The following is a 13,936-nucleotide window of genomic DNA, read 5'->3' on the forward strand; positions in this document are numbered from 1 at the left end:
AGGACAAGCGCCATAGAAAATGAGTGGGGCGAATAAGGTTGACATTAAAAGATAATAACATCGACACAAAGGAGGAGATTATTTGCCTCCAAACATGAATACAAGAGCAACAAACCAACTCTAAAATATGTTATTTTTAATGAGTAGACACATTTAAATATGGTGAGCCACAATATTGGATTAAAAAAATGGTAAAATCAAAGTGAAGTCAATCTGAGTGGGCAGCCATTTTGCCACTTGCTGTCGACTGAAAATGACATCACAGTCGCTCAGGGCTCAGGGTATGACCAACCACAGCTCACCTGTTTTCTGGGTTTGGTCATGTGATGTTCGCAAGAGGAGTCTTGAGCAACTGAGATTGATAACAATGGGTGTATTTTGCTACTTAATTAATATTACACAATATTAACCAGAACAACATGTTTGGAATAGTGTGTTGACTATTTGACTTTACTTCCCCTTTAAACCAAAATATTTGCTGTACTTTCATCTCAATATGAAACTCAAGTCAAGAAAACTTTGGCCTAGTGTCTGTTTTGAAAGTGATTTTTATTGAACTGTTTAGGATATCTTTTCTTATCCGGTAATGAGATGGATTTGTCCTTGAGGGGCTTTAGGGCCTTGAGCACTTGATATGTTGGAGCTTGACTAATTCCATCCATTCATTCACCACGCTTGCCTGCTTGCCTGCTTTCTCCTTCCTAAAGGAATAACAACATTGATTACATGGAGCTGCGCCTGTGGATCGGCATCCACTCGTGCTTGCAGTGTTTCATCCTGGTGGCAACGGATGCCAGTTACATTATCAAGTACATGACACGTTTCACTGAAGAGGGCTTCTCCAGCCTCATTTCCTTCATCTTCATCTCTGATGCAATCAAGAAGATGGTGGGCTGCTTCAAATACTACCCTATCAACACCAACTTCAAGCCAGACTACATCACTGCTTACAAGTGCGAGTGCTTGGCACCAGACCCGAGTGAGTTTATCCCTTCTTTCAGGGACAAGTACACTGACCATGGAGTTGCTACATGAAGTGTAGCTTTCAGATTGTAAAGGACACTCAAGCCATTTATGTGCACTCTCCCAAACATTTGACTTTCAGCAGTGATCTATTTAACATTAATGCCAGTCACTATGAATGCAATTTTACAAGTGCTCACACACTTGTTTGATTTTCATACAGAGTTCATAGTTCATCATGCATAATTGTATTTAATAGGGCTGCGTCTTAAAAAATTGAATAATTGATGTTGAATCGATTTTCCTTTTCCAGCCCAATAGTGATTCACAAAACCATGAATTGATTATTTCATATATCTTTTCCCCCCATAAATTCTTAAGAATTTTTTTTTAAGGCCATTTTTTTAAATCTTACTGTTTTCTTTATTTTAAGTATTTTCTCTCACATTTATGAAAGACCTGACTTATTGCACTTTATGACAATTCAGAATCTTTTTAATTTATATTTACAATTATTGAATTAGATTATGAAAATATTTTCATGTCATCCTTGCTGATGTCAATGTTTGTGTAACACTTAGTGATTGTTACACGTGTTACTTTAATTAATAAACTAAATTGTTTGACAAGTTACTGCCTCCCCCAAATTTACTTTGGAATTTAATATTTGTAGAGCTTTTATCATGTACTTGATATTCAAGAAGAATTGACGTGCCATAATTAATCGATATCGGATTGAAGTTAAGTGAACTGAATCGAATCAGAAAAAAAATCTAAATTGAATCGAACTCTTGTGAATCAAAATCGAATTGATTGAGGAAGTTAGAATCGATACCCAGTTCATAACCAAATCCCCTAGAAACATTTATCATGAACATTTGCCTTGAACAAAGTTTCATGGAAACAGCTGCATTAGACGAATCATAAAAACCTGTCATTTGTAGTTTGTGTGTAAAATGTATTTCTTGTGCACCAGTCCTGGAACTTTTCTTACAAAACGTCTTAATGAAACACAGCTGCACTGTAAAACATGCAATAATTTCTCCAAACATTGATTTCTGTAACTGATTTGTCTCTTGTTTGTTTTTGGCATGCTTCAACAATTTGGCTGCTATCTCTTACAAGTGAGTCTCCCTTTTATTGGACAGCATGCCCCGCAGGCTGCATTCTGCTGCATTCTCATTATGACGTTGTACATTTCTTTTCTATTCCCTTCTGTTCCCCTCCTCATCTACTCTTTATGTCTCATTAAACCCTCGGCCTCAACCTGTTTGCTCCAACTCACAAACAGCGGCTGCAATGATCTTCAATGGTTTAGTTCCAATGCCAGATAACAGCTCTAGTGTCTCTGGGGTAAGTGCCTATTTTCACTGAGTTTTCATCTAATACGTTATTCTGGAGTTGAAACTAGAGTCCCAGTTAGAGATGTGTTGATTTTCCTGAGTCCTCTTTCATTGTGATTGGAGATTGTTTTGCTGTCCTGTTACTTTCTTTCCTTTATCACCACCCATCCCATAATCCTTATGCTCCCTCTGTCTTGTGTGGATTACAATGTCACATTTCTGCTGACAAATGTCACTGTTCACTTGGAAATTTTAAAAAACACTCAATTCAAGCACCTTCCTTTTTTCACCCTGTCTTTATCTCTGCGCCACTGCCACCCAACCACCCCCCAGTTGAATGTGACAGCTCTGGACTGGAGCCAGTTGAGTAAGAAGGAGTGTTTGAAGTACGGGGGCTCTTTGGTGGGGAATTCCTGCAAGTATGTCCCAGATCTGGCACTTATGTCCTTCATCCTCTTCTTTGGAACATACTCCATGACCGTCACCCTCAAGAAGTTCAAGTTCAGTCGCTACTTTCCAACCAAGGTGACCGGGCAACTCTTTAATAGCTGCATAATATGTATTTTGTTATCCACCACAGTGCCAGATGTAGCAAAGCAGACCTAGAATATAATCAAGCCTTTTTCATTTTTCACAGTCAAAATGTTCTTTTCTTTGTACATATGGCAAAACAGTCACTTAAATATCTAGAAACTGACAAGACTGGACAAAGCTTCTAGGAGGTTGCCGTTGGGACAGATGAGACAAATATTATTAAAACTTTTTTAAGATGATAATGATGATAATTTGTTCAATGAATTGATTTCTACAATAATTCAGAGTGATCGTCCAACGCTGTTGGCATATTTATCAATGAAATACGACGACATACACCATACACGTCCGCAAAGCGCTGAATCTGTCTGTGCCTCGATTAAATCCAGCAATATTGCGTTACACCACCTGCGCCACAAGTTGGACTTGGTTTTAGCGAGTCTACCCCTATAACGGCAGACGTATTATATTAACTACAAAACATTTTGAGCCTCTGACACATGCACTGCACGGGTAATCCATTAGAGGGCAGTATTCACCCAGCTGATGGCTTTTCCAGCGAACACAATTGAGAAAGGAGAGACACATGATTTTGAAGATTTTCTTTGTCAAATATAGAGTGGTTAAGGTAAGAAAAGGTTGAGAAATTTTACTTAGACAACATTATACGAGGTTAATGGGTGGATATAATGTGAAAGTACTCAATATTTTTGACTAAATGTTTTAGTAAAACCGTGTTAAAAGTAAGTGTTTTAATTTTTAAACAGTAGGTGTATAAAGTCATTTTACGCTGAATCAGTCAACTGTTATTTTTTTGGTGTACATTTTTGTAATCAAAGCTTGATTTTTCAACCAAACTAAGACAATTTTTAAATTACATAATTGATCATTGACCATACATAGTTGATCCTTTCCTAAAATGCCAAACACGACGGAGATGCAAGTTTTGCACAGGCCACTTACTGTAAGAAATGCAAAGTACACCTTTGCCTGAACAACAATAGAAACTGTTTTGAGGCTTTCCACTATTTAAAATAAAAATTTGTCACCGACAAAGTTAGTTTAAATTTTTTTTGTTTCCAGTTACTTTGGTGGAGTTCTCAAATACCAATTGTGCATGAAAGCAGTTATACTATACTTACTAACAATGGGAAATGTTTGGAAATACTAGTATGTTTGATATGTTTGTTTATTATTATCTTTTTGACAATTATAAATCTACAAATTTAAAGCATTGTGACCAGATATGACACAAATCAAAAGTCATATGTGGAAGTTGATAAAAAAAAAAAAAAGATTGTTCAAAAGGAGCAATAAATACTCTATTTACAAATAATCTGAATTTTCTCTCATATATTTCTTGGTTCAGACTTTATAGGGCTAAAATGTAGTCTACTTTTTGTCACCAAATTACCAGATGCGTCAGGGCCACAGCAGCTCCGTCAGCCGGAATGCCCAGTGAGGTGTAGTGCGTATAGGAACATTCAAAATCACGCTAAACTAGACTTGCAGCAGCAGCATGAAAAAGATGATGCGCCTGTCAACAACAAAAACGCTGTGATGCTCCTGTGGGGGGGGGGGGGTATACATGATTGTTATTGGACAGCAGCAATACATTTAGTATACAACTCACTATAATGTACGATCAATTGGAGCCCTTCACAACAGGCCGATCACAGGGTTATGGGACAAAAATGTTCAAGTCATTTTTCAAAATGAAGCAATCTGCCGCACGGTATAAAACATTTTTATCCTTTCTCTGCAACCCAACAGAAAATGATCAGTGGTCCAGTCCAGCAATAAGACAAATCTAAAGGAATATTGCCAGAATCCGTCGACATGAAAGCACATCAAGATGTGTCACGGAATTAGTTTATAGATTAGCCTTGCTGGAAAACATGCTTCCATTTAGAATATGTATAAATTATTCAACATTTCAATGTATCCAATTGTAACAGTTTTGTCATTTTTTGTGTGTCTCTTCTTCCAGCTTAGGAAACTCATCAGTGACTTTTCTATCTTCATGTCAATCATGACGTTTGTGGGTCTAGACATGCTGATAGGCCTTAAAACTCCCAAGTTAATTGTTCCAACAGAATTCAAGGTACAGCCTTTCTTGTTTTCCCTGCCCCATCACCCCCCTCTTTTTTTTCTCAGCTTGATTTGTTAACCCATGCTTGAGTCCGTCAAAACTGGCCTTTTCATAACATTCGGATCGGATTTTGTGCACAAGCTTAAATCAATCTTGCACAGGGTGCAAATCATTTTCCCGACAGGTGGGAAATGAAATTATTGCTTAGCTCACTGTAATGACGCAGGTATTCTGGATGTTTCATCTGCTCACTGTAAAAATATAGCATATTACTACAGGGATGAATGCAAAAGTCCCATGCATGCAACAACATGTTTCCAGTCATTGCTTTGCATTTTTTAGATGCTCCTTTCACCGCTTGTTGCTTCATAGTAAATAACAGATTGTACATTCTGCTGTTGTTTGCTTGTAGGTATTGCACCGCAGAAGCTTTCATACAACTCTGCCATGGTTGGTTGGTTGGTTGGGTGAAGCAAATTGAGAGGCTGTTACCAGCAAAATAAATTACAGTAATACGCAAACACTTTGAATAGCCACATTGAATAGCTTGATTGTGTTCATTTGAATCCATCATGAAAATCGCCAACCACTCAAAAAACAATGTAGGCTAAAGAATAGACAAGCAATTTCAGCATGTAAACATTAGCACAACAATTTTCAGAAAGCTGCACTAGCTTCCATTTATTATAAATATATATATATATATATATATATATATATATATATATATATATATATATATATATATATATATATATATATATATATATATATATATATATATATATATATTTTGTGAATATATCAGCTGACTGTATCATGCAGTATTTAATGACATGTTTGAGACCAACTGTGGAAATGAGTCTTTTTCTTCTTGTCTCTAACCAGCCAACTCGGCCTGATCGTGGCTGGCTGGTGTTGCCATTTGGAAAGAACCCCTGGTGGGTTTACTTGGCCAGTTTTGTCCCTGCCCTCCTCGTCACCATCCTCATCTTCATGGACCAGCAAATCAGCGCTGTCATTGTCAACCGTAAAGAAAACAAACTCAAGGTAGGGCTAATTCTGATAAAAATTACTTTGCTGCCTAAATAAAACATAATTGGCAGAGGGCGACAGAACAAAAAGTTATATAAGTGACCCTCTTGCCTATCAAAATGTTTTGACACGTGGTTACATGATGGAAATGACTATTTATTTACTTACAATATCCTTGCAATTGTATGCACTGCTATGTGAAATGGGGCCAAACATCCCCCTTCCTCAAATTCCATATTTTCCAATCAAGACAAACTGTAACCCTGACCACCGTCTAAAACTTGTTGCCTTTTCCCCACATCCCTTTGTAGACATGTGGCAAATTGTCGCCACTGCTCGGCCAAGTGGTGGGAGGTTTAAATCAACAACATAAATCATATAAAATACTATAATAAAATCATCCCAGAAATGGCTCAAACAGAAATTGGGACTGCTGTTTGTTGTAAAAATGCTACCTAAACACCATTGAGGTATCCTTGAGCAAGAAACCATCCAAACTTGCTAGGAGTTCAACTCCTGAGCTGATGTCATGTATGCAAAATAAATTAACTGCAGTAGATGGAAAATTGCATTTCCTTATAGGAATCAAAATGGTACAGCAAGAATATGAATAATAAAATCATTAAACATAACTGAAATTTTTTAATTGCTAATGGTGCCACAGGTGATGTACAGGATATGGCACTCCATATATGGATAAGTTGTAGATGGATTGATGGATGGATGGATGGATGGATATAGTCCCTACTTGCCTTCTTAATTATATGGTGAATCCTTAACAAAACTTTCAGGTATTAGCCAACCATGTCTATGGAAGAATCTCTTTGATTTTGAAAATGACAGGTAGCTGGGATAAAATGTCATTGCATTATATTTCAGATTTTATTGCTGCCTCAGGTTTTTTTTTGTTTGTTTGTTTTGTATGGTATATATATATGTAGGTGCCATATATTTTTTTTAATCTTTAAACATTTTCCGGAATGTATTTTTGATATAATTTTAAAAGGATTTCTAAATAGGTTAAGAATATTCTAAACGCTCTCTGTTAAGGCTTGATAAGCAGTAGTTTAACGTTAAATGTACAACAGTACATAAAAAGAACAATGCAAAAAATGAAGAACAATAGCTTCCTGTTAACTATGATCCTGTGACTGATATCCCGGCAGAAAGGTTGCGGATACCATTTGGATCTATTCTGGGTGGGTGTCCTGATGGCCACTTGCTCCTTTTTGGGTCTGCCCTGGTATGTAGCTGCCACCGTCATCTCTATCGCCCACATTGACTCTCTGAGGATGGAAAGCGAATCCAGCGCTCCTGGAGAGCAACCACAGTTCCTCGGAGTCAGGTCAGCAATTGTAAAAATACATTTGCATATGTGGAGTGAAAGCCTTTGAAAAGTTATTTATAGTAGAAGGAAAGGGAAGTTTTTGAATTGATGTGTCTTATATGTTTTTGTCAATAATTTTGGATTTTCAGAGAGCAACGAGTGACAGGCATTCTGGTGTTTGTTCTCACTGGGGTTTCCATCTTCCTTGCTCCAGTGTTAAAGGTATGAAGAATACTGCAGCAATTCTGCTATTACAGCATGTTTTATATTTATACATGTGATCATCATGAAACAAATGTAGAGCCCGTCCCAGGCTCTGATTTAACGAGAGTCTGAATTTGTCTGGGATGCATCAAGTATTCCAAAAATAAGGGCGTTCAAGTAATAATAATAATAATAATAATAAAAAGTACAACTAATCCAATCTACTCCATTTTTATTATTAACCGTTCTGAAAACTAACACTTATCTTATCTCTCATGTATTTTAATACTCCTCTTCCTGTTTTTTTTTTAATTGGCTGTTTCCATCTCCAGCCTTTCTCTTCATGGGAGGTTTTGAAAAAGATATGATTGGGACTGGGTGAAAGGACATCTTTTCCTTTCACTTGGTATCACTTCAGAATTACGTTTTGCCGAAAGCTGTCGTGACTTGTGAGTGATTAGAAGTAGAAGTAGAAGTAGAAGATTTTTGATTTTGAAAAAATGACATTTATTTGCCGCACTTATTTACATTATTTTCATAACACACAGCTCGGCAAAAGCAATTAAATAAATAGATAAAAAAATAAAAATAAAATGCTTTTACATCAGAACATCACTAAAACATAGCGCCTCCTCATTCACGTCGCACAGTGCCCCGTTAACAGTCCACATCTCACAAAAACTATCCAAATCTCCTGCCTCTTGTAAAAACTAAAATCAATAAAGAGTCTGGACTTTATCAACTTTTTGCATAGAACCGTGGGATCGACTTCTTCCCCATCGTCAACTTTCCTTTTACGGGACAACCACACACCCATCTTGGCCTGGCTCAAAACAAAGTTTAAAACCCGGCTTTCTCTCTTGATCTGGCCCTTGTGGTAAAAACTATAAATAAAAGAGTGCTTGTGAAAAACTACTTTGCATTGGGTAAAAACCCTATCAACAAAATCAAAAACAGATCGCAAACGCTCGCACTGATAGAAACAATGAAAGACTGTTTCCCTGTGTCCACAGAAGGGGCAGGTATCCTCCACGGCAGGATTTATCGCGGATATATAGGAGTTCACGGCCACGATGCCATGGAGGATCCGCCACTGAACATCGCCGTGTTTTTTTACCACTGGGGCCTTGTATAAGGTGCCCCAAGCTGGCTTCAGTTTATCGTCTATAACTCTCCTCCATGGAGTGTCCAAGTGTCCGTTAAGTTTGTTTTTGTGTAAGGTCTGAACCATTGTTCGGTAGAATTGTTTTCCGGGCGCGGCTCCGAAAGAAGCTGCTGGAATGTTCTCCAGCAGGGGGCCGCCGCAGTCACCCAAGTCTGGGAGCAGGCCGATGTGGAGGAAGCCGTCCTCTGGGTTCGGAGTTAGGGAACCACTGCCATACAGACTGAGGAGGGAGCGCTCATGTCCAGCCAGTCTTCTTTTCCAGTGGTTCAGCAGCTGTGTAACGACCCTGAAGGAATGTAGCCCCAGAATGGAGGCCAGCGGAGCGGGGTCCTCGAGACTGGGACCGGTCAGCTCCACCACTCTGCCAAGCGTTACGACCCCTGCATCTTGAAGGCTCTTGGACAGAGTCGCTCCCCCCCAGCTAGGGTAGTCCAGCAGGGTTCCCTGCAGGACAGGTTCTTGCATGAGCCAGTACAGTGAGTCGGCCTGCTTCGCCCGCTGTGTTTTCAGGAAGTTCCAGACTTTGAAAGCACTCCGATAGAAACAAGGCAGAGAAGCTGTGCTCGTGCGAGACAAGTCCATTAAAAACAAACTGAAATCCAGCCCACATAAACCTAAACGCTGCAGGGTGCATCGGGCTAATGGTCTCCACAGAACATCCTTGGGGCCAGTCAGGAGCCTTTGTATAAACTGGAGTCTGAAAGCAGCGCCCCTGCTGGCCAAATGCACCAAGCCCTGCCCCCCCTCTTCTTTAGGGAGGAAAAGGATGCTCTGTGGAACCCAGTGCCTCCTGCCCCCCCCCCCCCAATAGAAATCAATTAAAATGTGCTGCAACTCTTCCAGGAGAGAGGCTGGAGGGTCCAAGACCATTAGTTTGTGCCACAAAGAAGACGAGACTAAGTTGTTGACGATGAGGGTTCTGCCCCTGTAAGACATTTTTGGCAGCAACCATTTCCACCGTTTTAACCTCCCCCTCACCGTCTCCAACACATTATCCCAGTTTTTCTTTTTGTAGGTCTCATCCCCCAAAAAGATGCCCAGATATTTAAAAACCCCAATTTTCCATTCCAGTTCACCCGGCAATTTGAGCTTGGTCTTCAGCCCCTCTCCCACCATGAGAGCCTCGCTCTTCCCCCAGTTCACTCGCGAAGATGAAATAAAACCAAACTCTGTCACAACTTTTCTTAAAGTATCAATGCCGGCGAGTAAGACGCTCGAACTCGGCAGCGGGCATTTCCGCCAGCGGCATGTTGCCTACCGGTGGTCCACCACCAAAAAAACACAGACACTAACTAAAAGTTTTTTACAAAAAAAACTACAAGATAAAGAAAAAACTATCACACATAAATTTCAAAAAAATATGAAAAAAGTACTTAGAAAAACCACCAAAAAACGCTCAAAATTCCGCACTTCTCCCTCAAGAAGTAGACGCAGAAGAAGAAGAAGAAGTAGAAGTAAAAGAAGAAGTAGAAGTAGAAGAAGAAGAAATAACACCCAGGGCAACAATACAGCGAAAATTGCAGGGGCTGCACTAATATTAAAACTTGATGTCAAGTACGGGGCCGCAAAATATAATGATGCAAATGGCCCCGGGGCCATGAGTTTGAGACATGTTATTGTATTGTATTCATTCTTGCCCTTTATTGTTCTTCTTGCTGACGTTTTTTATTTTCCAACTCGATATTCTGTATCTTATGCTTCATCACCTAGAATACTGTGTAAATCAACCTTAGTCCTCTCTCGTAGGAAATCCAACAAAGAATGATCAATAATCAATATTATTGGCAGAAATATAATAAATGTCAACATTTCTTCAATAGGACATTAGCTCTTTGGCTCTGGTTCTGTGTATTAGTCTTGGACCATCCCAGATCAGAATTACAGTTTCACCCAAAAGGGCTGAACTGTTAATAAAAGTGAGATATTTATCTTCGTATGTATCACAGAGTGCCGCATTTGTGTTTGTTTGACCATCTGTTCCTGTGTGAACTAGCTACTCCCTGGTTCATTGAGGATGACAAACGGGTGGTGCTATTTTGATTCTCGGGAGGGTTGGGGGGTGGACAGTTCCCCTGCTTCAAACAAGAAAATAAATTGCATGTTGTTTTTTCCTTTTCATGCACAACCCCTCTCCTAGACATGGTCTGATTACGTCTAAATGATTGCTCTGAAAAGGATCCTTAAAATAACTAAACTGATGCTGGCCCAAGACTTTGGTAGTGCTGTTTGGTAACTCCCCCTCTCTCTCTCTCTCTCTCTCTCTCTCTCTCTCTCTCTCTCTCTCTCTCTCAGAATGACACACTGTGGATGGTTAAACAATACTGTTTGTTAAATGATTATTTGTTGTTCCTCTCTATAGTACATCCCAATGCCTGTGTTGTACGGCGTCTTCCTCTACATGGGAGTAGCTTCCCTCAGCGGAATTCAGGTATTCACAGTTGCATGTCATTCTTATTACCGTTTTTAATTGATGGGGAGCAGGAAGCAACTCATTGCAAGCTGCCAAACAAACCAACTAGCAGGCAGACAGACACATGGTGGTTCGCTCATTTAAAGAAACTAACTGTACATAATCATTATAGGGCATTTCATGCACTCACCAGCCACACCATTGTTATTTTTATAATGAAGCAATTTCAACTGTTTGCATTCAGAAATGAGATCTGATACTTTTATGAAATAGTATTTCCTATACTGTAAAAAAACAACAACAACAGGGTGGGGTGCCAAAAAATGGGCAGTGAAATAGTAGAAACTTATTTTACTTACTTCTTATAGAAATACATTTTTTCTATCATTAAAATATAGTTTGAAGTTGTAATTTCAACAAGATTTTAACTTATTTTCAGGTTTATTTTAATGTTTTATTAGAAACATTATCACATTTTAAAACAATTAAATTACAGAGAAATATAGCAAGTAAATGTTGTATTACGAGTAGAAATGCTTAAAATTACAGAAATGTGCTGTTATTAGATGTTTTTAATGACATGATTTTTATGGAAAGATGTTGCATAATAATTTGTGTTTGATGCGGTTAAGAAAATGGATGGATGGATGGATGGACGGATAGAGGTATATGATAAAAATAATTATGTGATTCATCTTTCAAAGCATGTCATAGAACTGTTGAAAACTAGATATTGGATTTAAAAATGCAATAATGTACTGTTATGGTAATTAATGTATAGCCCTTTTCCACCTTTCACGGCCCTCAAACCGCATTGCATTTTGAGTACTCATTCACCTTTTTGATGACACAGCATCAGGAGTTCAGTATTTTGCTCAAGGACTTCGACATAGTCACAAACAGGATCAAACCCACAACCTCAGGGATACTAGACGACCACTCCACCACTGAGCCACGCCGCTGCTGCTTTTAGTAATTTTATAGCTTTCCAAAAAAATAAGATGAATGCAATTGGAATGTGCAATTGGAATGCGGCAACACTGCCCGTATGAGTTCCGGGTGTGTTATATCTACCAGTTTTGCATATATATTGTTCTCAAAATGCATTGTGTGGTGCAGTTAATTAAGTTATAGGACATTAATCCATGTCATATGCATTTGTGCTACCTGTAGATGAATGTGTGTTGCATTCAGCACGTTTATGGTTGTGTGTAAACTAATGACATCTAGATCAATTCCATGTACAAGTTGCATTGCTCATTTTGCTTTCTGGTTAACTAATTAACTAATTACTTTTTGTTTTTTTACTTTACAAGATCATCTCGCGGGCCAGATTAAACCCCTTTACAGGCCTGATCCAGCCCACATGCCGTTTGTTTGACACCCCTGATTTAGAACATTACAGTAATTGGAGTTATTTTCAATTAAAATAAACATTAGTCAATTAACAAAGAATTTAGTCTAAAATAACATATTTTTACTATTAATTTCTCAGTAATTTTGAATGTTTTTCTCCTTTTAAAAAAAAATAGTTTTTACAGTACATTCCCTTAAATAACAGACAAATATTTGTGAAATTAAGACTAATTTGTGGATATATTTTAACAATAAATATGTGTATTTCTAATGCCTTTCTCTGTAAAGGTACAGAAATATTGTGTGTTTTCAGAGTTTTCACGTTACTTTACATTCAGCATATAAGATCGCAGTCCATCTACCCATTTTCCAAACCGCTCTTTCCTCACAAGGGTCACAGACATGCTGGAGCCTATCCCAGCTGTCAATGGGCGCTAAGCGGGGTACACCCTGAAGCGGTCGCCAGCCAATAAGATCACAGTCTATTTTTGAAAATAAAATGATAGTGTTAAAATATAAGAAAAATCAGTAAAAATCAAATACAATAAACACAGAAATTATGTTATTGTAGGGCTTTTTATAGTGTACATACAGTGTACAATAAAACAAATATCCCTTTGGATTGACATTGTCAGAGTGAGTTATAATTCAATAATACCTTCATTACTGTGGTTGTAGTTTGAAGTGCACTCTTCTGAGGTCGGCTTCTAATATTTTGACTTATCAGTAACTTCTTAGTATGATAGTCTGCAGTTCTAGACAATTATCTTTAAAACCAATACAAATTTTAAATGAAGGTGGCCTTGTAGTTTGGATAGCTCTTATCACTTATCATGCACAGCCAGTCAGAGCTATGACACATAAGCGAACCCTCCAAATATTCAGTGATTGCTCATTCATTTTATAGGTCCGCATTCAATTAACTTCTTCACCCCTCTGCCACATGCTTAAATAATTCATGCTTTTATAATGCATTCCGTCTGGACCTGTATAACAGGTGACCCGTGACAACTTCTGTAATAATTTGCCCGGGTGTTTGAAACTGACACTACCTGGTTTTATTCATCATCCGTAGTTCTGGGACCGGATTAAAATGTACATGATGCCGTCCAAGCATCAACCCGACCTCTCCTACCTGCGACATGTTCCTCTGAGGAGGGTGCACCTGTTCACCTTGATCCAGATCATATGCCTGGCTGTACTCTGGATACTCAAATCTACGTTTTTAGCTATCATCTTTCCAGTTATGGTATGTAATCATAATTTCTCTAACTACTACTGTATTCAACATTATAGATTAAATATCCTGTGTATGCTCCAGAATACATTGTCATAAAAAAAACAACGTAGTACGTAAACGAGCCATGTATATTAAGTACACGTGATTCATGTTGATGCCATCTTCAAATGCCATCCCATTACATCATATATAGACCACAACATGCCTATGAGACAAATGTTGGTAAGAAAATTTTAATGTGTTTGTGCATCATGTTGCATGAAACTT

The 13,936-nt window shown here is 38.3% G+C and overlaps 1 protein-coding gene across 6 annotated transcripts in view; it reads left to right on the plus strand.

The window, feature by feature from the left end:
* The window catches only part of slc4a5a (solute carrier family 4 member 5a), a 57,501-nt gene that overhangs the window by 38,037 nt on the left and 5,528 nt on the right, over positions 1–13,936 (plus strand). For 5 of the 6 annotated variants that reach the window (XM_086077150.1, XM_086077152.1, XM_086077151.1 and 2 more), the window contains exons 15-23: positions 708–979; positions 2,282–2,316; positions 2,640–2,831; positions 4,831–4,944; positions 5,821–5,982; positions 7,134–7,312; positions 7,444–7,516; positions 11,023–11,091; positions 13,505–13,678. In XM_086077150.1, coding sequence (XP_085933276.1) covers positions 708–979; positions 2,282–2,316; positions 2,640–2,831; positions 4,831–4,944; positions 5,821–5,982; positions 7,134–7,312; positions 7,444–7,516; positions 11,023–11,091; positions 13,505–13,678 — 1,270 coding nt within the window. The remainder of the gene's footprint in view (positions 1–707; positions 980–2,281; positions 2,317–2,639; positions 2,832–4,830; positions 4,945–5,820; positions 5,983–7,133; positions 7,313–7,443; positions 7,517–11,022; positions 11,092–13,504; positions 13,679–13,936) is intronic. The other variant, XM_086077154.1, reaches the window with a different exon arrangement.

Source organism: Leptonotus elevatus, chromosome 5, assembly GCF_054856555.1.
Source record: "Leptonotus elevatus isolate MCC_2025b chromosome 5, RoL_Lele_1.0, whole genome shotgun sequence".
NCBI lineage: Eukaryota > Metazoa > Chordata > Actinopteri > Syngnathiformes > Syngnathidae > Leptonotus > Leptonotus elevatus.